General features: G+C 40.7%; 1 protein-coding gene across 3 annotated transcripts in view; it reads left to right on the top strand.

The window, feature by feature from the left end:
• MAP2K5 (mitogen-activated protein kinase kinase 5) overlaps positions 1 to 23295 on the top strand; it is a 257859-nt gene that overhangs the window by 186592 nt on the left and 47972 nt on the right. For all 3 annotated transcript variants that reach the window (XM_082618875.1, XM_082618876.1, XM_082618877.1), the window contains 2 exons: positions 9735 to 9761; positions 10072 to 10104. In XM_082618875.1, the coding sequence (XP_082475001.1) occupies positions 9735 to 9761; positions 10072 to 10104 (60 nt within the window). The remainder of the gene's footprint in view (positions 1 to 9734; positions 9762 to 10071; positions 10105 to 23295) is intronic.

Here is a 23295-nt window from a genome sequence, read left to right on the forward strand (position 1 = left end):
GGGGGGAAGGTAAGGAAGTCTGGGGAAAGAGAGACCAAAGAGGGTGATGGAGCTTGTCTTGTTTTGTGTTCAGAGACAGGTTTCAGAGAGCACCATTCTGGGCATGAGGAGACCTCGACCCCAGTCCTAGCTCTAGTTTGGTAAAATACAGTAAACAAAAGAATGTTCCCGGCTAAAGGCCTCCCTCCAGCCCCTGATCGTTGGTCAGCCCTATGCCTCCTTGGTAGCCAGGCAGCTGGAAATGCTCAGTGACTCAGGGTAGAGGCAACTGGGGTACAACAGGTGACACACCCAACAAGTGACAAATTGAATCATTATCAGTATATGGTTTCCGCCTAGCCACACACACAGAGTTAACCTGAGTTCTGGTCCTGGCTGTTCCTATTAGTTGTTTGACCTTATTTCTTTTCAGACCTCAGTTTTCTCATCTGGAAACTGATGGAGGTGGCCTAGGTCAGTCACGTGCCAAATACAGTAGGTGGGCATCCACTCTCTGACACATACACACATGCATGCACACACGAACACATTATCTGTTAATTTTCAAAATGTGTCTAAGTAATATCTTGTATGAACTAAGAGTTATTTGGTAAACAAGACTGAAAAATGCTGGACTAGATACTTCTGTGGTCTCCTTTCATCTTGTACGAACAGTTTCCTCCTCTTTTCTACACCTTCAGCCACCTTACTCAACACCATCTCCCCATGTCCTCCCTTAGAGTTTATTGAAACCTTATTTTACTTATATCAAAATATGAGAGATGTGAACCAAAACTCTGAAACAGAAGTCAGACTTTCTTCAGTTCATTCTAGATCCATGACTTCTCTTTAAACCTGTTTTGAATTTACAGTCAAGCCAGTAAGACACACGTTAATTAACATGGTTATATGTGACTGTATTTCAAGATTTTTTTTTCTTTCCTAATCCTGTATGAACCATGTATTGGCTGCAGTTACAGCTTATCTCAGAATCTCAGCAGGCCAAAAAATGTTGTGAGATATATCGTGGTTAAAAAAAAAAAAAAGGAGCGATATGTGGAGTCTTAGCTCACAAAGAAAACCTTCCTTGCAATGCCTAAAAACATGACTTGTTTTGGGGGGCATGGGGAAGCTGTCTTAGAAATTTACAGCGTCTGGAATTCAGCGAACTATATTTTATACAAACATTCAGTGACATTTAGAGGTGCGTGCAAGCCCTGTGCGTAAGTCTCAGCTCTGCCACTAAATTTCAGGGAACTTAAGAAGTCACTTTGTTTTTGTGGACCAGCAATTATATCTTATCCATCATCTGAGTCCTAGAGTCTAGTACAGTGGCTGGCACAGAGTAAGTACTTCATAAACATATATGAATTGATGAATTGATAATTTAGTTTAATTTTACTTTTTTTACATGTTGGCAATAGCATGTTTTAGAATCAGCAGGAACTAAGAATCAATACACATCCTTAGGCTTTAAATTAATAATTTCATCCCCTTTTCTTCCATGTCCGTATTTCCACTCTACCCTGCCAGCATTAATACCCGAAGAATAAAACCTTCCAAGAAGATGTGATAATTGTCTTCAGATATTTGAGGATTCTCTGTAAGAAAGGATGTGGATTTGTACTGTTAGGGTAGAACTGGAACAGGAGGTAGAATGGACAGTCAGAAAATGTAAGCTCCGCATTACTGTATGTATTCAGACAGAAGTCAGGTCAGCAGGGGCGTAAAGGAGGGATTCAAGGGTCAGATGGGGCGGAAGCTAGGTCAGATTAAAAAACCTTTCAGGTGCTTTCAGACACCAAGTCTATGAGTCTGCTTCAGTGTTGGGCAAAACTCACCTCAGCCAAACAAATAGAAGGTTGATGCATTTTCTGTCAGTTACAGGGGAAAGACAACAGGTAGAAACTTCATCAGACTTGTCTAGATTCTGTAATTGGTTTAATGATCCACTCATTTTGACTCACAAATACTCTGTCAGTGTGAAACACATAAGAAATAGAAGAGTACAGGAAAGAAGTAATTCTTTTTCAGCCCAAGACTTACACACTTCTGTTTCTCTCCACTGAACCAATTATGTGACGTGGCTATCAAAAATGCGAATGCACTTGTAGCCTCTATGACAGTCTTCTAAATAGTGTATAGTGTCCAAAGCAAGGTGATCTAAGTCAGTGCAAGGTATGTGTTCAGGCGTGGATATCACACTTTATGAGGAACGTGGACATACAGCACCACACTCAGAGAAGAGTAACCTCAAAGGAGAATGTGAACTCATGCTTGGTCCTTCTAGACAGCTTTCTGGTTCAGCTCACAGAAAACCCAACTCAGAGTTGCCTCAATCATAAGGGAAATTTATTGAATTACGTGACCGAAAATCTAAGTATCGCTGGTTTTAGGTAGAACTTTATCTGGTAAGTCACTTTGAGCTCTATTCTTATTAGGCTTCTCCCTTCACAGACCAAGAATGGCTGTAGAGTTCCTGGGGTGACCAGCTTCCCAGTTTAGAAGGAAAGAGCAGGTCTCTTTTCCCCCACAAGCAACCAGAGGCTGTGGGCTTCAGTTTGATTGGACCAGTTTAACTCCCTGCAGCCAGGGCATTTAGGTGAAGCCAACTAGTTTAAGCCTGGACCACATGCCCCATCTCTAAAGCTGGGGGCGAAGTCTTCTTCCCACGAAGCACGTGGGCTGCTTAGGGGTGGGGGAATGCTGTTAGAGTGTCATTACTAATGGAAGGGAGAAGGATAGAGGGCAACCAAACATAGCAAATGATCCTAGGAAGAAAATATCAATAGGATGTTTGTTCAGGAAAGAAAACATTGTGGAGGCATGACAGCTATCTTCAGATATGTGAAGAGCTGTCATTAGACTTAATCACTACAGCTCCAGACCATGGGCACATCTTATAGGAAGACACATTTGGACTCAAAATAAGAATGAACTTCCTAACAATTCAAGCTACCCAAGATAGAATCACTGGAATCCCGTCACTGGAAGTCTTCTAGCAAAGACAGGCTAGCTGTCTGTCAGGAATATTTTTTTTCATTGGTTCCCTCACTCTTTTTTTTTTTTTAATTATTCTTGGCTGCATCGGGTCTTAGTTGTGGCACGCAGGATTTTTCGTTGAGGCGCGCGGGCTCTTTGTTGCGGTGTGCGGGCTTCTCTCTAGTTGTGGCATGCAGGTTTTCTCTCTTTAGTTGAAGCGCCTGGACTCCAGGGTGCATGGGTTCTCTAGTTTGCGACAGGCGGGCTCTCTAGTTGAGGCACGTGGGCTTAGTTGCCCTGCGGCATGTGGGAACTTAGTTCCCTGACCAGGGATCGAACCCACGTCCCCTGCATTGGAAGGCGATTCTTTACCACTGGACCACCAGGGAAGTCCCTGTCAAGAATATTATAAAGTGAATTTATACATGGAACAAGGAATCGGACTACTTGACTTCGAACATCATTCTGGACTCTATGGCATGTGGAGGATTTAAGCTAATAGAGATGCAAACTAACTGATAGCTCCAGAAAAAACCTTTCAGACATTTTGACACACTAAAATAACTTTTGCTGTGGCAGATTTATTTGACCATAAGGAGTAGAATGATCAACAGGCCTTTCTCAGAAAAAGCAACACCTCCCCCTCTCACCCCTCTCCTATACACAAAGAACAGATATTCTTCCTAGATTCTGAAATAAGACCACACATTTTTTGGAACAAAGAAAAGAGAAAAGTTTGATACAGCAGATGTCTAAAATCTTTGAAAAGCTAGTGCTTAATGGACTCCTTGACCAGACCTTGTACCATTAGGGAAAAGGTCAGTTTTGTAATTCACATTGGTTGTTTTGAATTGTGATCCTAAGCCCCTGCTTTTCTCACAGAATTTAGGTCTAAATATTACAATTCTCATTTACTTGCCCGGGAGATGATTTACTCTGGCTCTTGTACACCTGTGTTGGGGAGGACCTGAGCTATGTCAGTTTTACATACACAAGGGATAAAAGAGTATAGACTGGCAGTCAGGTCCTTTTTTTCCTGCTCACTGACTGGCAGACCCAGCACATGAATGATGTTGCACCGTACCTTGGTGCTCCAGCTGTTGTGTGTTGTGTGACAATGCATTGTCCTTGATACTCGGGAAGCAGTAACAGCCAAGTGACCTAATTTATGGCTGCGATGATTTTCTGCCTGGTCCCATCTGAGCTGTGCCCTCCTCTAGGCATCTTGGAGCCTTTCTAGCCCGCCCAGCTGTTTGTTAAATTCAGGGATATCTATTTTTAACTTTTTAAAACTGGTCACTCCTGAATGCAGCACCCCGGCCGGAGTTTGGGATGTGGGGCAGGGAGAAGGTGCTAGTGAGTGGATCTTAGAATTTGGGAATCACAGTGACCTTCTTACACCTTATTGAGTAGCCCCTTTCTAAATCCTCTTATCACTTGTTTTTAAGTGATTGATTTGTGTTTAAATAAGTGATATGAGTTACTTTTTGTTTGTTTTGTTTTGTCCTATACAAGCTATGCTAATAGATTTACAGGCATGATAAGAACTTGAACAAGGACAGAGGCTGATGAACAGGGGAGATAGGATAGCACAAGTGAATTGTTTTTGTTCATTTATATGATTAGAAATAATATATATTATTCATTTATTTTGTCTCATAATACATTCAGTGTCTAAAAATATCAGTTTGCCAAAATTCCCATTTGTAGTTAACCCGGGTAAGTTTCATTCTGTTCCTTTTCAAAAACACAGTCCTTTGTTTGGGTACTCTTATTTTAAGTTAGTGTTAGTAAGCAGTATGTATTCAGTTTGTGGTCATGTGGAAGTGATTTTTTTCTCTCACTGAGGGCTTTTTGAGATTTGGGCACTTTGTTTTTGCAAGTTATGATGGATTGGAGGTGATGTGACCCTAAGTCTTATCACCCAGCACAGTGCCAGATACAATCAGATTGAGTGCCAGTGTCAGTTCTCCTTCAGGTAGGAAAAAGAATCATGGTGCTTGAATGGGCAGCTTGGGGGGTTGGGGGGTCTTTGGGCCCCTCTAGCTCATCCTTTACTTTCTAGACAAGAGCCCTAAGCCTAGTGAAGGGAGGGAGCTTCTGAAGCCATGGGGATCTGACTGGAATTCCAGGGATCTTTCTGACTCCAAAGTTTATGCATTTGTCCCCATACTAGGGAGCCTTGTGAGTCAGCAGTCAGTTCTAAGCCAGGTTCTATCTGTGGCCTTGGGCACTGTTCCCCTCTGAGCATCAGTTTCCCTAACAGCAAAATGAGTAGATCTTGGAGGTCCCTTCCATCTCCAAAAGAAAAAAAAAAAAAAATTAGGTCACTATTCTTCATTTTGAATATAAAATCTCAGTTTGCCATAATCCCTGTTCATATTTAGCCAGAGTTATAGCTTAATGAATCTGATTTGAAAAGAGAGTCCTTGGGACTTCCCTGGAGGTCCAATGGTTAAGACTCCATACTTCCAATGCAATGGGCACGGGTTTGATCCCTGGTCGGGGAACTAAGATCCCACATGCTGCATGGCGCGGCCAAAAAAGGACCTCCCCCCCCCCAAAAAAAGAGTCCTTGCAAAATAACTACGGTTTCTAAAATTTGAAGTTTAAAAAGAGAATAGAGTTCAACATTGAAAGCTAGAATGTGATGCCAGGAGCACAACAAATAAAAATGATATTTAAAAAAAATCCCAACCATATAATTTAATTTTATATTTCTTTTTTCTATTTAAGAAAAAATAACACAAGCTTGAAAAGCAGTAAATATGTAAAGAGAAAATTTGTCAACTGGTATTGGAAGATCTGACCCAGGTCACACATAAATCTCTCAGACAAGAGCTGCAGGGCAGGCCATAATTTCAGAGAGTAAAAGAGAAAATGAAAGCTATAGCTGGTGTCTTCTCTAAGTTACATAGGTGGATTCATTTCAGTTTTCTGATTGTGCTTCTGAATATAATATAAAAGCGCTGGTAGCAAGGTCTGCTTTAACACTGTGTGTAAAAAGTACCTCTATAGAGATAGAAGCATAATGTGAGCCTTCCAAAGTTGATTTTTATCACCAGAGTCATTGATTAAATAGCTGAGGCCCCATGAGCAAACTTTTGCATTGGCAGTTTCCTTTCCATGTTCGTTTTCCAAAGTCACAAGTCATATTATGGGAGCTTTTTAATTGCCAACTCAACTGTATGGCCCTTGCAAGGAAATACAAGGTAAATACGACTGCAGTAATACCCTAAATATCAGACCTAACTGATTTTTAGACCTGCCTGTTGTGAAGTCATTCTTCCCCATTTAAACACATAAGGGTCTGTCTTATATTAGAATGAGACATAACTATCCCCTGTTAGTGTGGCTTAACATCTTGAACCTAACGGCTGATGAAAGAAAAAAAAAAAAAAGCTATGCCCAGAAGAGGGAAGAGATTTGTCTAAATAGTGTTTCAAAATGCTACTAGTTCTAGAGACTGATTAGCAAAGCCTATGACTGGAGCAATTATCATTCTGTTCTTTGTCCCCCGGTGTCAGTTAGACATAGAAAACTCAACACAAGCAAAATGTACAGGCAGGAAGGTGGACTTGGACAAGTTAGTTATAAACAGCATCTCATATGTTGGGAGGTGCATGCAGTACATGAGCCCTAACAATGTTATTGTGTCCCCCTGAACTCTGCTCTCACAGCTGAGCATTTGCAAGGCAGACCCAGAATAAAGAGAGGCATTCACGAAGCTAACATTTTATATTGAGGACCCTTAGTACCACTTTTAATGTGCTTTAAAACTAGGGGCTTCACTTTTTCATGAACTGTGTGCAAAAGCAGAGGCCACGACTGGAGGCTGACTTTGTTTGGATCTGTTTTATGATTGCTGCGCCTGTACAGTAATGTGATCTTGAAAAAGGTAAACAACAAAGAGTTTAGCAGTGAAAAATATGCCTAATATAAATACAGTTGAGTTTATGGCAGTTCAGAATTTGACAAATATGACCGTGACATTAAATTTTCTGGTGGAACTAACAGAGGAACAGAATATAGCACTTAAGGCCATATATCTGAGACAGAGAAAGGAGATAATACATCTAACTCTATGGTCTATGTGGCATTCATATAAAGAAAAGCACAGTAGCTTTATTTAATTGAGAAATGAATCAATTACAATGATGTTGCATCATCAGATTCTTGGGAAATAGAAGATATGTCACTGCATTGTGTAACTGTTAAAAAGTGAGTATCTTAAGAATTTTGAATCAATTTCAGGTACTGCCACTGCTACCTTAATACAAAATTTAGGAAGATGGTTTCATGTAGTATGTTGCTATCAAAACTGTGTGATAAAACCTGATAACAGCGTCTCCCTTTAAAAACCTGGGCAAAACAGTATAACAGTATGGTTATAAGATCATAAAACAGACTTTGATATTGCTGTTTCTCCTTTTCTTGTAGTAAAGAGCAAGTGTTAAAATAGTACAATTTTAAGCTGCCTTAAACCATGCTTTTAACCCACAGATTAGGGCAGGGTGGAAACTTTTTCTAAGGTCTCGGTTTATGAGGAAATTTTCATTTAGCTCACGCAACTCATGTTACTGGGAACAGTGTCTCACAATCCATTCCTGAATTTATTTTGAAACATGTCACTTAAAATATTTGCTACATGTTTTCCTCAGAGAATTTGTAATCCCCCTGACTATTGGAAATTTATGAAAAACATTCTCTTTGATATTAAAAACAGCTTTCTAATTCTGTGTACACTAGAAAAAGTAACTCTCCTGTTGAAGCAGATATATCTTACTGAGAATGTTTGGGGGAGGCGGTGCTTATCTGTGTGTACTTTAAAAAAATACAGTTGACCCTTGAACAACGAGGGGGTTAATCTGCATATAATTTAGTCGGCCCCCAGTTTCCAAGTATCCGAGGTTCCTTCGCATCCGTGGATTCAGCCAACCATGGACCACTTAGTACTGTAGTATTTACTAATGAAAACTAGCCACATATAAGTGGACCTGCACAGTTCAAACCCATGTTGATCAAGGACCAGCTGTAAAAGCAAACACCAAAGATATCTCATAGGAGAATTTACCTGGATTTTTTCATGATTTTTTTAAAGGTGCTGTGGCTTGTTACTAAAACCCTAACCACTCCAAGGTGGTAGTTAACAGCTCTGTCTTCCTTTTTAATGTAAATCTTTCCCCGCAGACCCTTATGCAGAAGTACTCATTAGCTAGAGGAACAAGAAGAAGCATCAGGACAGCATTCAGTAGGAACTATCAAAGTAGACTAAGAGCCAATCAACCTGAGATGGAAGTTTCAGGGAGTGGTGATTGGGGAGGGCATGATGAGGAGCCAAGAGCAGGAAGGAGTGGGTACCATGTTCAGTTGTGATAATACATGGGAAAGCACTTTTTAAAACATCTAGCACTCGGTGGAAGGGTCTGCTGATCAGCCACAGGGATGCAAAAGAAATGCAAAAACTTGGCTTCTGCCCTTGAGGAGCTCAACAGTCTAGTTGAGAAGAACCCACGTGCCAAAACTGATCATTTATCAACTTTACCATGCCAAGTATAAACACATGCAAATCCAGTTGTTTTTAAGGAATGCTGTGATTGTAGGCAGATATGATGCTGGAGAGAAAGGAGCACGGGAGAGGCCCTAGCACAACCACAGCCTGCTCCTGTGGCCTTGGGCCTGCCCACCTCTGGGAGGCCCGGTTTTTCCCATCATAGACTAGAGATGACCATCTCTGCCAAGCTCAGCGTGGTTGTGAGATCTAATGAGAACGTGTATGTGAAAGAACTTTTAAAAGCACCATTAAAAGCATATAAGGGACTATTAACTAGTTTACCTTTATTTTACCAGCTGGTTGAAGCACAATTATCACAGCAAACAACTGACTCCTCAATAGTTATATTTGGTTCCTGAAATTTTCCTCCTTAGGAAATTTAGTACCTGGGACTCCATTTTCATTGAGTTTGTAATAATGGCAGGCAATTTTTTTTTTTTTGATTGGGGGCACACATTGAAGTGTTTAATACTTTAACTACTAAGTGGATGTTTTATTAATTTGGTGTCACATTTTAGTAACTTTCTAAGAGATGTGGTTTATCGGTGTCAGCTGTGTGAGCAGCTGCCTCCAGAACAGGCATCTTCTTTGACTCTGCTCTTATCCCCTGAAAACCAGTGTTAAAACTTGCATGAATCTGATTTTCCCAGAAAGCATTGCTGCCCTGCTGAAGGAACTTTGGAAAAGGTGGAGTCTTTACCCACTCCTGAGTCAGAGGCAAATACTTCAACCACATAATTAAAGTTTTCTTCACAAAATAGGGGATTGTGAGCAGACACTGGCAGGAATCCAAAATTCTAATTTCTGACTATGATTTAATTTCAATTTTAAATAAATCGGTTTTTAATTTAAAAAGAGTGAGCTTCATAACATTAGCAGTGATTGCAACATTAAGCCCAGTGTTCACAATCTAGCAATATAAAACATTATTTATATCTGAATCGTAAACAGCCTTTTGAAATGGATTATGGTTTTTCTCCCTATTCTAATACAACCTGGAGGGTACTAAAAAGTGTTGTGTGAAATTAACATTCTGCTGACTTTCGCCTATAAATGAGAAGCGAGCTATTAACATTTGTGTATTTTCATTATGTAAATTGTGTTAACACATGCCCACAAATTGCCACCAGCAATGCAATAATTTTCTCTCAGTGATCATAATGTGTCCAAGTGAGTCATTTTGATTATGACATGCTAATTACATATTGCCTTTTTTCAGATTCAGAAAAACCAGGGATCTTTAATGGTAAGCTTTATGAGTTCAGAAAAAATTCACTTTTCTTTTTCCTGATGGCTGCTTCCTTTGCATGCTTGAATGCCTTGTTTTAAAGTTAGCAAATTGCATTTTGAAGAAAATGCAAACCTTTAACTGCCTGTATTAGATAAGGTACCATTAGAAATAATGGAACATCCTGAGCATCAATGTTTTTATAAGAGTTTGCTGTTGTTGATTAATCTTGCTATATTTTATTGCATTAATGATTTTTTCTTTCCACTCCACTGTAAAGATATTGCATAGAGGCTAATACTTTTTCCTTTCTTCTTTCCCATTGCAGCCTCTCCAGCTTCTGCAGTGCATTGTTGATGAGGTGAGGCATCGTCTTATGTGCTTTCACTCCTAAAGTCATTCCTAATGGTGTGGAAAGCTTATATTTTGTTTCCTAATGAAGCACAATGCCCAACATCCTCGGAGCAAGTTGTGTTGTATGGCTCTGAGCTGTGTTACGTGAACTGGCCCTGTCCTGAATCCTGCTCTTCTGATTCCAGCCGAGACTCTCTGCCAAAACAGACTGTCCCACAGGCTGGTCCTTGGGGGCATCAGAAGCCCTAAAGACAAAACAGGATAATATTAATTTATCCTCTCTCTGGCCAGATGGGGATGGAGCTGGAAATTAAAGTGGTATCATTTTTTCTGTAACACATATTTAAAGTCATTCAGTAGGCAAGGGTCAGAGTTGAACAGCAAGCATAAGCTGGATAAAATTTGTCCTCCTTGCTTTATTTACCGAATAACAGAGTGATAAAAGTGTTCAGAAGCTCTAGGTCAACAGTTCAGCTTTAATTTCCTAATTAGGCATTTTCCCCAGAACATACTCCTAACTTTTTGTGCTTTTAACTAGTATTCTCACATGTTAAGTCATGCTACCTCTGATCGTCCTTATCCATGGAGTTTCACTGTCCCTTTGCCTTTATGGAGTTAAGCTACCTGAATTTCATTCTCAATCAACTACTTTTGTTGCTGACTTTAAATTCCTTTTTTTCCTGTAAATTAGCAGTCTTATAGTATACAAGACTCCGATTAAGAAACATTCATGTCTTTTAAAAACTGAGTTTTTCTGGGCTTGAGCTTGCCTGCTAGCAATGTTTATTTTTAAAACTTTAATTTTACAATATTTAAAATGCTTGTAATGTCGGCAATAAATGATTCAGGTAGGAAAGTTTGAAAGAAAAAATATCGTAATTCATAATTATTCCTCTCAATTAAATGTCTGTATAACCAGTTATGAGATTTGGGAGAAAAAATAAAGATCCTCCTAGGAAGAAAAAACAAACACATACACATATCACAATAATAGTAAGAATGGAGCTCCAACATCCTTAATGTCTGCATCAGTCAGTCCACATATCCCTTGCAAGCCATAAACCATGTTAGTGCAAAAATGAAGGCATCGTCCTGAAACAAATGGAGGCCCCATTATCTCAAATATCAGACAGGCCTCCTGGACCTAATAGTGCATCAATATCTTCTGTCATCTTAGATTCCAGGAGCATCCTATGGCCATCAGAATCCTCCCAATTAAACTGATTTTCCTGAGCTCCCCCTTCGGGTTTGCTTAGGGATGTGCCCAGGGAAATGGCCTACCCAGTCAAGTGCACAGCCTGCCGTCTTTCCTGGGCTCTGCTGTTCTTGGTCTGCCAGGCTCCTGGGCATCAGAATGTTCAGGTACAGATACCTTCACCAGTAATATAGGTATTGCTGGAGAGCTCATTTGAAGATTTTCTGGATCAAATGGATGTTTTCATTCCTTATTTAAAGTAGCAGTGATTGCTATTAAATTTAATATATTTTGTTTGATTTGGGTAAAATCGTGAGACTTTTGAAATCATCATAGGGAGATGTTCTAAGAGGAGAAGGTATGTGTGATGAAGGACAGTAGCTTGTAGCTTAAATCGTATATTTTTCTTTATAGCACTTCTTCCTCAGTTGAGAGAAAACTATAACTTGGACATCTACTCCCATTTACTCGAAAAACATTCAAATATCTTTTTTATGGAAACTTGGGAAATTCACATATATTTTTAAAACAAACCTTAAGTTGATCTTGGAACCAAGCTGATGATTGGGAATAAGAGTATTAGGAAAAAGTTGGCCAGGTGACCTGCCTTAGGCAAGGTGCATCATAGCTTCTAAGAAAGGAAGGATTGGTGGGATCTTTTAATTACTGTGCTTGCCCCATGTTTGTCAGATTTCTCATTGCTGTGATATAGTGTTTCTCAAAGGGTAGTCCAAGGACTAACTACATCAGGATTACCTAAGACTCTTGTTTAAAATGCAGATTCTTGGACCCAGATCTCTGAATTAGACTTTCTAGGGGTAGAGCCCAGGAATCTACATTTTACTAGCTTCCCAACTCTTTGCACATGAAAGTTTGAGAACCTCTTCCGTCATGGCTAAGTCTGCCCTTTTAGATCCCAGAGGACAATTAACTGTCTATCTTCATTTACATCTGACATTTAGGGCTTCTATTTCTGAATGAATATAACCAGCCAGGATTTGAACCATCTTATTCTTTGGGCATGGGATATACCTCATTATGAAATGGCTACCCAATGACAGTATATACTGTTTCTCTTCGGGAAAAGTCAAATCAAAAAGTACCACCCCAAGGGAATCTAATTCAAACAAGATGGATATATTTGGAGTCATGTACAAAATAGCTAAGCAAAGCCCAGTGTAACGTACTTTATTTATTATTATGTGGATGTACCTTGACCTCCTAGCATGGCCTGGCCAAGAACAAAGAGGTAGTAAAACAAGATCAAGTGGATAGGAGCCAGCGCTAGAGTAGCCAGGGGTGAATGTCAGGAGTTGAGAGTCAGGAGGTGGAATCGTGGGATGAAGCCAGAGTCAGCCACCACATATCCAGATAAAGACACCAAAAGTTAAACAGAGTAGTAAGAATCATGAACATGAAATTTGAACCACAGAACAGGAACTGGATGAGTAGCCAAGGTACCAAGAGAATCAGGCTCCAAAGAGAAATCTGGGAAATTTAGTTTAATTTTAGGGGGTAGAGCTTGTCTGGTTTGGACCTGGCTAACTCAGGATGTGAGTGCTGTCTTAGAGATACCATCTTTGCCTCAAAGTTGCTTCTCTCAAAAGAACTTCTTACTGTAAAACTCATACTCAGGCCCTCTCCAAGTCCCTGAATACCTGAGTTGTAAAGTACTTTGGTTCATTGTAAGTGATGTGTGTCTATGCGTGCCATGATGCCTTAGCCATCTGATATCGTTGGGGAATGAGGTGGCCCTTGCTGTCTAGCTAACTGATACTACTTTAAGCTCTGACATCAGTGAGAAAATTTGCGTTTTTTAGAAAGAATGTTTCTAAAATGTATTTGTTCTTGGCAGCCTGTTGATAAAGTATAGTGAATATCATTTTGTTGATATAAAGGTTTATAAAAGGTATCACAACCTTTTCTTGATGACTCAGGTTCCTGTTTTGAACATAGTACTGAATTAAACTTTGATGTATTGGTGCCCTCTAGGGCTGTAGAATTGTGGGGATCTTGCCTTGTTCTTTCATTGAATTTTACCAGCCATTTTGCTTGTGTGTTTGGCCTTGGCACTCAGTGATATGCTTGGGCTTTTTGAGGTGTAGAGAGCCATTTGCTCCCAAACTAAATGACCCCTACATGGGTGTGCTGCTCTGCTTGGTGCTTTTCTTGTGTTCTCTCCTGTGATCACCTCTGTTTTCTATGGTCGCTCCTCATTCTTGTCATTGACTACTGGCTGCCCCAGTTATCTGATCATCTTGTCTCAGTCTTTGCACTCCTGATGGTGACCCTAGCAAAATTAAAGGTATCAAATGAAATCAGATACCCAAGTGGTATGTGTAAGATCAAACCACTCCTCTGAGAAGAGAGATTGAGGCTGATGAAGTAAAATTGAGTGGGCTTGTGTTCATTTATTCAGCAGATTGTCCTCAAAAGTGCCCACTGTATGCCAGCCCAAGTTGACCAGGCCATGCTCAGGGCGGCCTCCAAGCCTAGAGAGGACTGTTCTTCCAGGCAAGTCTCCCAGGTCAACTGCAGATTAGATTTGTGAGTCAGGGTAGAAAGGCAGAGGCATAGTCCCAAATCCTGGGCCAATACAGTGTGCTGGGACTCAGGAGGCTATGTAGCCATCTAATGCTCTCCCCAATGCCTGGGCTCCCAGTTTGGCTGGCAACAAAGGGCTGGCCACATTGGTGATGTGGCAGGTGGGAACAGAGCAGTGATATCTGAGTCACCGAATCCCAGGCTGGCTGGAGCCAGCCAGGACATCAGTGGGTTGAGGTGCTGGGAATTGTAAAGACTGAAGTGGGGACTTCCCCCTTGAGCCTGCCCCCAAGAAGGCCACAGACTTGGAAAAGATAAGAGTATGGAAATGAATAATTATGCTTCGTTATAGGATGCATACTGTACAACCCAGAAACAGGAGGGTTTGTTCTGCCAGAAGAGGGTTTTTCTGGGGGTGGATCAGGAGATGTGACATTTAAGCTAGGTCTTACAGGATGAGAAGAAGTTTGCAAGGTCAAAAGAGGAAAAAAATAAATGTCAGACAGAAAGACTTGAAACTTTCTTGCAAATCATTTTTGAGTTCACAGATGTGTTTCAGAATGTTCAGGTTATCTAAAATATGACAGCCAGAAAAATGGATTATTACTCTGAGTGTATATGTGTGTGTGTGTGTGTGTGTGTATTTCAAGCATATTATAGCTAAAAATAAATTTCTATCTAACATCTGTAGGTGCTCAGCAGGACAATTAACAAATCCCTGGTTTATACATCTGTTTATTTATTCCTTTTACCAGTAAAAAGTGAACTCCTATAAGTCATGTTTTATACCTGATCAGAAGTATCTTCTAAATGATAGCATATAAACTCAAAACACAAAATCAGTTGTAATTCTATATATTAGTAACCCAGAATGAACAATTCAAAAGTGAAATTAAGTAAACACTTCAAGTTACGGTTAGCATCAAAAAGAATAAAATACTTAGGAATAAGTCTAACAAACAAAGTGGAAAACTTATACACTGAAAATTATAAAACATCTTTGAAAGAAATTAAAGACTTAAATAAACAGAAAGACATCCCACATTCCTGGAATGGAAGACTTAATATTGTTAAGATGGCAGTGCTCCCCAAATTGGTCTACAGATTCAGTGCAATCCCTGTCACAACCCCAGTGGGCTCTTTTGCAGAAATGGATGAGTTGATCCCAAAATTCATATGGAAATGCAAAGGAGTCAGAGTAGCCAAAACAATCTTGGGGAAAAAAGAACAAAGAGGATTCAGGTTTCCTGATTTCAGAACATATTACAAAGTTACAGTAATCAAGATAGTGTGGTTCTGGCATAAGGATAGACATGTGAAATGGAATTGAGAGTCCAGAAATAAACCCATATGTCCATGGTCAGTTGTTTTCTGATGAGGATGCCAAGACCCTTTAATGGTGAAAGTATAGTGTTTTCAACAAATGATGCTGGAACAGTTGGAGATCCACATGCAGAAGAATGAATTTTTTTCACATCATATACAAAAACTAACTCAAAGTGGATCAAAGACCTAAATGTAAGTGTTTCACAGCTAAGACTGAAACTCTTAAAAGGAAATATCGGTATAAATCTGTGACCTTAGATTAAGTAACAGTTTCTTGGATATGACACCAGCAGGATAATGGAATCACTGTAACAATGCCAGGGTTCCAGGCCAATAGACAGCTAGAGCCAGGGCAAATCACGGCTTTAAGAGGAGGACCTTTGTGCCCCAGTCTGGAAGGTAGGGGAGATGATGCCTTTCCCTGTAAGGTGTGTAGCTTGAAAAGGATTGATAGGAAGGCCACAGTGGGGATAGGGGAGAGGACGATGGAAAGGAAGTGGCCAGCTGAGTGATGGACAAGAAGAGGTTGGGGCGAGGGGGCTGGGGGGGGGTGTTGTTCTGGGGCCTGGCCTTGGGTCCTCAATGATGAGGAGGAGTAAAGTGGGCTTGCTTAAGATGGGAACAGACTCTCTTGGTCCAAAACATATTTAATAGCCCATCATTACAAAATTCCGTTTATAAAAGGCTTTGTCTTGGGCTTCCCTGGTGGCGTAGTGGTTGAGAGTCCGCCTGCCGATGCAGGGGACACGGGTTCGTGCCCCAGTCCGGGAAGATCCCACATGCTGCGGAGCAGCTAGGCCCATGAGCCATGGCCGCTGAGCCTGCGCGTCCAGAGCCTGTGCTCTGCAGCGGGAGAGGCCGCAACAGTGAGAAGCCCGCGTACCGCAAAAAAAAAAAAAAAAAAAAAAAAAGGCTTTGTCTTCTGTGAGTTTTTATGACTCTATTTAATCATAACATTTAATTGAGACATAAGAGAGCCTCCACTATTATCTGCCTGGCTGGGATATGCACATCATTACAGTGGTACTAAAAAGAGTCACGAATGGGGACAATCATCCACGCCACGAAACTCCTGAACTCACAAGAGGCTTCATGTGGACTCTTCTCTTAGACCTGGCTCCACTAATGTTTTCTAGCAATGCCAGCAAACATGTCCAGTGCTGGAAGGAAGCAGTGTTTGATGCTAACCCCCACCTGGCAGCTTAGTAAAGAAGAGGATGGAGGTTAATCACACAGCTAGACACTTCCACATGAGCTGGGCAAACTGAGAGGCGGCTGACATCTCTGTTGTAGAAGAGGGTGATACCTGAAGAAGGGGGTGAGAAAAGAGAGGACTGGGAAGGGAGAAGAAAATGGAGAGAAGAGTCTGCTTTATAACCACATATAACCATAACAAGCTTCTAAGCTTTTCTCTCTGCCTTGTTTCTCCTACCACCCTACCTCCACAGGATTATCTTTTAAAAAATACAGATCTCATCCTGCCAAACCCTGCCTGTAGGGTAATGTCTGAACCTCCTAGCACAGCATTTGAGATTCACACCCATGTTTTTTTCAGCCTCACTTTGGGTCCATCATTAGTCTTGATGACTACCCCACACTTTCATACTTAAGGTTGTGTTCTTCACTCTGCTTGGAACGGCCTCCCGTTTTTTACTTTGTAAATGCCTAAGTGTTCTCCAAGGCTCAGCTCAAATGTGATGTCCTCTTTGAAGCTCTCTCTGTTACCTTCCCATTTCTTCTATCCTGCCCCATGCTCACCCAGTGCTAGGCATAATTCAGCATGGCATGTTTACAAAGCTTTATTATTGTTAATCATATGGAATCAAATTTAGTTTGTGAGTTTGTCTCCCACTGTATCATGAAGTCATCCAGCACAGGGATTTATCCCCACACCTAGTAGAGATCATGGCTCAAGCAGACGTTCCTTGAAGTAAATAAAAATAGGAATTTTTTTCTAGCAGGGCTAGTCCTACAGAAAATAGCATGTGGTCTAAGTTTGTCTTTTCTTCTACTGAGGCCCATTCTATCCAGCTGAAAAGGACTGCTAAGTTCAGAGATCATCACAGAGAAACTTATTTCTGTTTTCTATTTTTTACTTTGACATTTTTATTTAAGTATAATTTACATAACATAAAATTCACTCTTATATAAAGTATACAGCTCAGTTCCAGAACATTTCCATCACTTCATAAAGAAACCCAGTACCTGTTAACAGTAACTCCTAGTTCCTCTCTCCCCTCCAATCCTGGCAACCACTAGCTAATCTACTTTCTGTCTCTATGGATTTCCCTATTGTGGACATTTCATATAAATTGGACCATGCAATATCTGGTGTTTTGTGTTTGGTTTCTTTCATTTAGCATAATGTTTCCAAGGTACATCCATGTTGTACTATTTATCAGTACTTCATATATATTTATGGTCAAATAATATTCCATTGTATGGATATGCCACATTTTTGTTTATCTGTTCATCAGTTGATTAACATTTGGGGTGTTTCCACTTTTTTTTTTTTGCGGTACGCGGGCCTCTCACTGTTGTGGCCTCTCCCGCTGCGGAGCACAGGCTCCGGACACGCAGGCTCAGCGGCCATGGCTCACGGGCCTAGCCGCTCTACAGCATGTGGGATCTTCCCGGACCGGGGCACGAACCCGCGTCCCCTGCATCGGCAGGCAGACTCTCAACCACTGCACCACCAGGGAAGCCCCGACTTTTTGACTATTATGAAAAATGTTGCTGTGAACATTTGTGTACTAGTTTTTATGTGGATGTATGTTTTGTTTTCAATTCTCTTGGATATATATATCTAGTAGTGGAATTGCTGGGTCATATGAAAATTCTGTGTTTAATTTTTTTTAAATAAATTTATGTATTTATTTTTGGCTGCGTTGGGTCTTCGTTGCTGCACGTGGGCTTTCTCTGGCTGCAGCGAGCGGGGGCTACTCTTCGTTGTGGTGCACGGGCTTCTCATTGCAGTGGCCTCTCTTGTTGTGGAGCACGGGCTCTAGGCGTGCAGGCTTCAGCAGTTGTGACAGGTGGGCTCAGTAGTTGTGGCTCGTGGGCTCTAGAGCACAGGCTCAGTAGTTGTGGCACACGGGCCTAATTGCGGCATGTGGAATCTTCCCGGACCAGGGATCGAACCCGTGTCCCCTGCACTGGCAGGTGGATTCTTAACCACTGCGCCACCAAGGAAGCCCCTGTGTTTAACTTTTTGATGAACTTTCAAACTGTATTTCACAGCAACTGCACCATGTTACATTCCCATCACTAATTTATGAGATTTCAGATTTCTCCACATACTTGCCAACACTTGTTATTTTCTGGGGGTTTTTTTCCTTTGAATTGTAGTCATCCTAATGGATGTAAAGTAGTCTCTCATTGTGGTTTTGATTTGCATTTCCCTTATGATTAATGATGTTGAGCATATTTTCATGTGTTTATTGGTCATTTGAATATTTTCTTCTAAATTCTGTTCAAATGCATTTTCTATTTTTAAATTGGTTTTTCCTTTTTAATTATTAGTTTTGAGTTGTTAGAGTTCTTTTTTAATTAATTAATTAATTAATTATTTGTCTGCGTCGTGTCTTCGTTGCGGCACGTGGGATCTTTCATTGCGGCACGAGGGCTTCTCTCTACTTGTGGCGCGAGGACTCCAGAGCACGGGCTTAGTTGCCCCACGGCATGTGAGATCTTAGTTCCCTGACTAAGGGATGGACATGGGATTGAACCCATGTCCCCTGCATTGGAAGGCGGACTCTTAACCACTGGACTGCCAGGGAAGTGCCTAGAGTTCTTTATGTATTCTGGATACTAGACTCTACATTTTTTCTCCCATTCTGTGGATTGACTTTAACTTTCTTGATGGTGTCCTTTGACAAACAAAAGTTTAAAAAAATTTTTTTTGGACTTTGAGGCCTTTCTGGTTTGATCAAAGGATAGGAAGCTTAGATCTCTACCCTGTCCCCATCCCACTCATGGCACCCACATAAAAGTCCTTAGAGTTCCACAGATTATAACTTGAACACCACCGATTATAGCCCAAACAATCATTCTGTAAACCTGTATTAATCCCAAAGCTAGGTACTGGGAATAGGGAGTGAGTAAGATACAGTTGCCACCATTAAAGAGTTTCTACTCTAGTCAGGAGACAGGCTAGTAAACAGTCATATATGAGTAGATAACTTTAAACTAAACTGCAGGAAGGGACCTCCCTGGTGGTCTAGTGGGTAAGACTCCGAGCTCCCAATGCAGGGCGCCCGGGTTCAATCCCTGGTGGGGGAACAGATCTCACATGCTGCAACTGAGAGTTCGCATATCGCAACTAAGACCCGGCACAGCCAAAATAAATAAATAAGTAAACAATAAATAAATATTAAACTAAACTGCAGGCAATATACGTGGCATGAGACTTAATGAGCTCTCAGAGGAGCACAGTGACTATCGTTTTAACCCCCTCACATAAAAGGGTATTTATGACAAGGCATTTAATGATGTTTGCAGTCATATAAATTCTACATATACTATAAGTGTGGACAAGGTGCTGGGGAAACACAGAGAGGAAGGATAATGAAGGAGGTGATAATATAGCAGAGAGCTCCACAGAGAAGGGAAGCCCAAAGGGCCAGTAGGAGTTAGCCTCAGAGATACTTGAGGCCCGTGTGGAGTTCAGTATGGCTGCAGTGCTTGGCAAAGTATTAAAAGAGATGAGGCAATGGCTACATTTAGAAGGATCTTTACACATTGTGCCTGAAGGCATTTGCAGGGATGGAGGGGAGGGAGGTGAAAGAGTTTTAAGCAGAGGATCAACAGAACCAGATTTGTGTTTCAGAAAAATCACTCTGATGGGGTTGTGGACAGTGGATTGGGAAGGACAGTTAGGAACTTACTGTGCTTATAGTCCTGGTCAGAAATTATGTGGGCTTTGCATTAAGACAGCCTTAGCATGTTTGAAGAGTATTTAGGAGATGGAATAAACTGAATTTGGTGAGTAATTGGATGTAGCAGAGGGTGGAGGTAGGGTCAGAGAAGAAGCATTTGGCTTGGTCAGTCAAACTGTCACTGAGCTGGGGCACACGCACACTTGGTGGGAAGAAGATAATTAGCATTCAGTTCATAGGGCAACACCAAGCACCTCATTCAGAACTGTATCAATTCCTGTTTCAGACCCAGTTATAAGAAGTTTATCAACTAGACTCTAAGTTCCTAGGCTTTTTATTTCTATCTTCCTAGTACTGCACCTAATTAATGTACAGTAGTCACTTATAAATATTTGTTGAATGAAATGTACACATAATTATAAGAACTTACTACTTCTTTTTTTTAAGACCTCAGAGAAAACAATCCAAAAAGTAATAGTATATGACAAGGAGATATTTAGCTAATAAATACAGTCCTTTATCAAAATTCAGAAGTCTAGCCTTAACCCTTATGGTTGATAAAATGTTTCCCCAGTGTTCCCCAATGTCATGTTGCTTTCCCACAGCATTCTGTTTTACAGATGAGGAAACTGAAGGACAAAGGATGGGACTCTTTTTACTATACTATAATTGTCCTTGATGGAAGCGAAAAGTGACAGCTGAACTTTTTGGCATCAAAGGAAGAGATTATTTTTTAAAACTGTAAAAGCAGACAACTTAGAAAGCATTGCAGACATGCCCCAAAGGCAGAAATATATTGCAACACAGTTCAGTTTCGCTGTCTGTAAGAATGACTCCGTGTCTTTAAGAAATAATTGAATTCTCTTCTGCATATTCTGTTTATGTTGGCAGAGAGGAGATTGACTCCTTTTAGAAAGATTTATATACACAAAAGGTTTGGCTCTTAAACCACTGTTACCTTTTAAAAATTCATTCATGCAGAATCACTCATTCTTGGACAGGTTAACTGAGGGCTGGTTCACTGAGAAGCTGCTGGGCTGTGAACGTAGCAGGTGCTTTCTGGGGGTGGGAGTCGGGGAGTGAGGGTGTGGAAAATGGCTATCTAATAATACCCCCCTGGAATTCAAAATGTGGTATCAACCAGCTCCAAAGGGAATAATATCTATTCATTTTTTTGCCTGAGGGACTTCGCCATAATTCTGGCTTCTGAAGTTAGCAAAAAAATGAAAGGAACATCCCCCATCCCTCCTGCTCCCAGCATCCTAGGATGGCCTCTTTCTTTCACAACACTTAACTGCAGGTAGTTTAAAGTGAGACAAGACTCGATGGCCTGAGCTGTCCGACGTGACCCGTGCATGCCTAGAGCTTCCCACCACAGTGACTGACACTCTAACCACTTGCATAAATGGGTATTGATGATGTGGGATTTCATGTTATTTGTAACTTGTATGAGTTAATGACTGGGAGGCATTAGAAACTTGGTAAGTTAATACAAGTAGATATACAATAGTCATGTCCTCCAGCAATATGGTTAACTAGACCTCTGTCTCATAGCGTCAGGAATGTATAATTGGGATCCTGAAAACCGATATTCTCCTTTTATGTAAGGCAACCTTTAGAAATCTAATACCTCCTTTGAAAAGTCCAGTATGTTTAAATTAATGCAGTTTGACTGGTTTGAAAATTGAAAATAGGTTAGCATTAAGGCCATGATTCCTTTAGTAATTACTTGTTCTATTGGTAATAACTGTTTCTTTAGAAATGACATTAAGATTCTACCAAAGCACAGCAGTAATCCAAAAGTTCATGTCTGTTCATTTATAATTATATTTAATTCATATTTATGAGTTGTTGGGAGGAAGGAGAAAGAAAGAGGGAAGTTTTAAAAATGTAACAGAAGAAACAAGTTAAAAGCAGAAATTTTCCTGATAGTCTGAAGAATGTATAAAGTCACTTAAAGTAGGAAAAAATAATTTTTTAAATACAGTTACAAAAAAATAATAAATACAGTTACATAAAGTCAGATTTTATTAGTTACTGCTGGAAAAAATCTATATTTTTATTATTTCCTATGTCACTGAATGAATTCAGTGGATAGACTTTTTCTGTTTCTTCTTTTTTACTAATCAAAATATTAGCATAAACATCCCTGTGATTTTTATCTCAGTAAGTCAATTAGATTTGGAGGTTTTTTTTAAACCAGGGAAAATTCTGCATCTTTAGACAGTCATTGGACAAGTAGCTTTGTGTTGTTTTCTTTGAATTGTCCACGAAGCGTGATGTATTATTAATGAATTAATTTCTTGGTGGTGAAGGCCTGTGAATAGCTTTCCGTGAATGGGCAGTTGCCTGGTGGGGCCAGTTTTGGCTGCTGTCATTTAACATGTGTTGCTCTATTGTGAAGTCTCATCCAGCCGTAGGACAATGCTCGTTTAATCCACCGTGATGGGACCGACACACCCTGAGCCCAAGTTGGATGCCAGGGTCAGTTACCCAGCAGTTCGGGCTGGGGCACTGCTCTGCCTCACTGCCGAGTTGCTGTAATCACTTTGCCTGCCGTTAATTTTCCCTAAACCAGGGGAAACACGTCTGTGAACAGTGCAAATGTTCTCAAAAAAGATTCCAAACTGGTCGGCTGGAGTGTTGCCTTCATTCCAGGATGGAGGCAGCATTCCAGGGAGTGTAAGTTCCTTCCTTCCTCCTGGAAATGAAAGTGTCTGGGCCCACGAGACCCCTGATGTTCTGAGGTCCAGAGTAGCAGATGGCATTATGATTTTCCAAATCCTGATGAACGTTCTAACTGAACTTGTTCATTTCACAGTATGTGGTTCTATTTTTTTTTCAATTCCTCTCCCTTCCTCCCTCCCTGTTCCTCTCTTTGTTCCTCTCCTATTGACTGATTTTAAACTGATGTGGTATCTCATCAGTTTAACCAGCTTTAAATTCCCTTCTCTCTGTTTACTTTATGGAACCAGGTATGGCACAATCTCACGTATAATTCTCAGCCTCCGAGTCACAGCCAACATAGCCTTTGAATTTGTTTATAAAAACGTGTAAGCAAATAACCCTGACACTCCTACACCATGCAGCCACTGGAAGTTCTGTTTTCCCTGTATCCATAACTGGCAGTGCAGGTGGCAAATGGCAGTAATTATTTTAACTAACAGTCGAGTGAACATTCAGGAGGACACACAGTGTGGCGATGTGGACTTTGGATTTCAGCAAGTTCCCTGAGTCTATCTGGATAGTGTTATGG

This window comes from Mesoplodon mirus (genome assembly GCF_964341445.2).
Source record: "Mesoplodon mirus genome assembly, chromosome: 4".
Lineage (NCBI taxonomy): Eukaryota > Metazoa > Chordata > Mammalia > Artiodactyla > Ziphiidae > Mesoplodon > Mesoplodon mirus.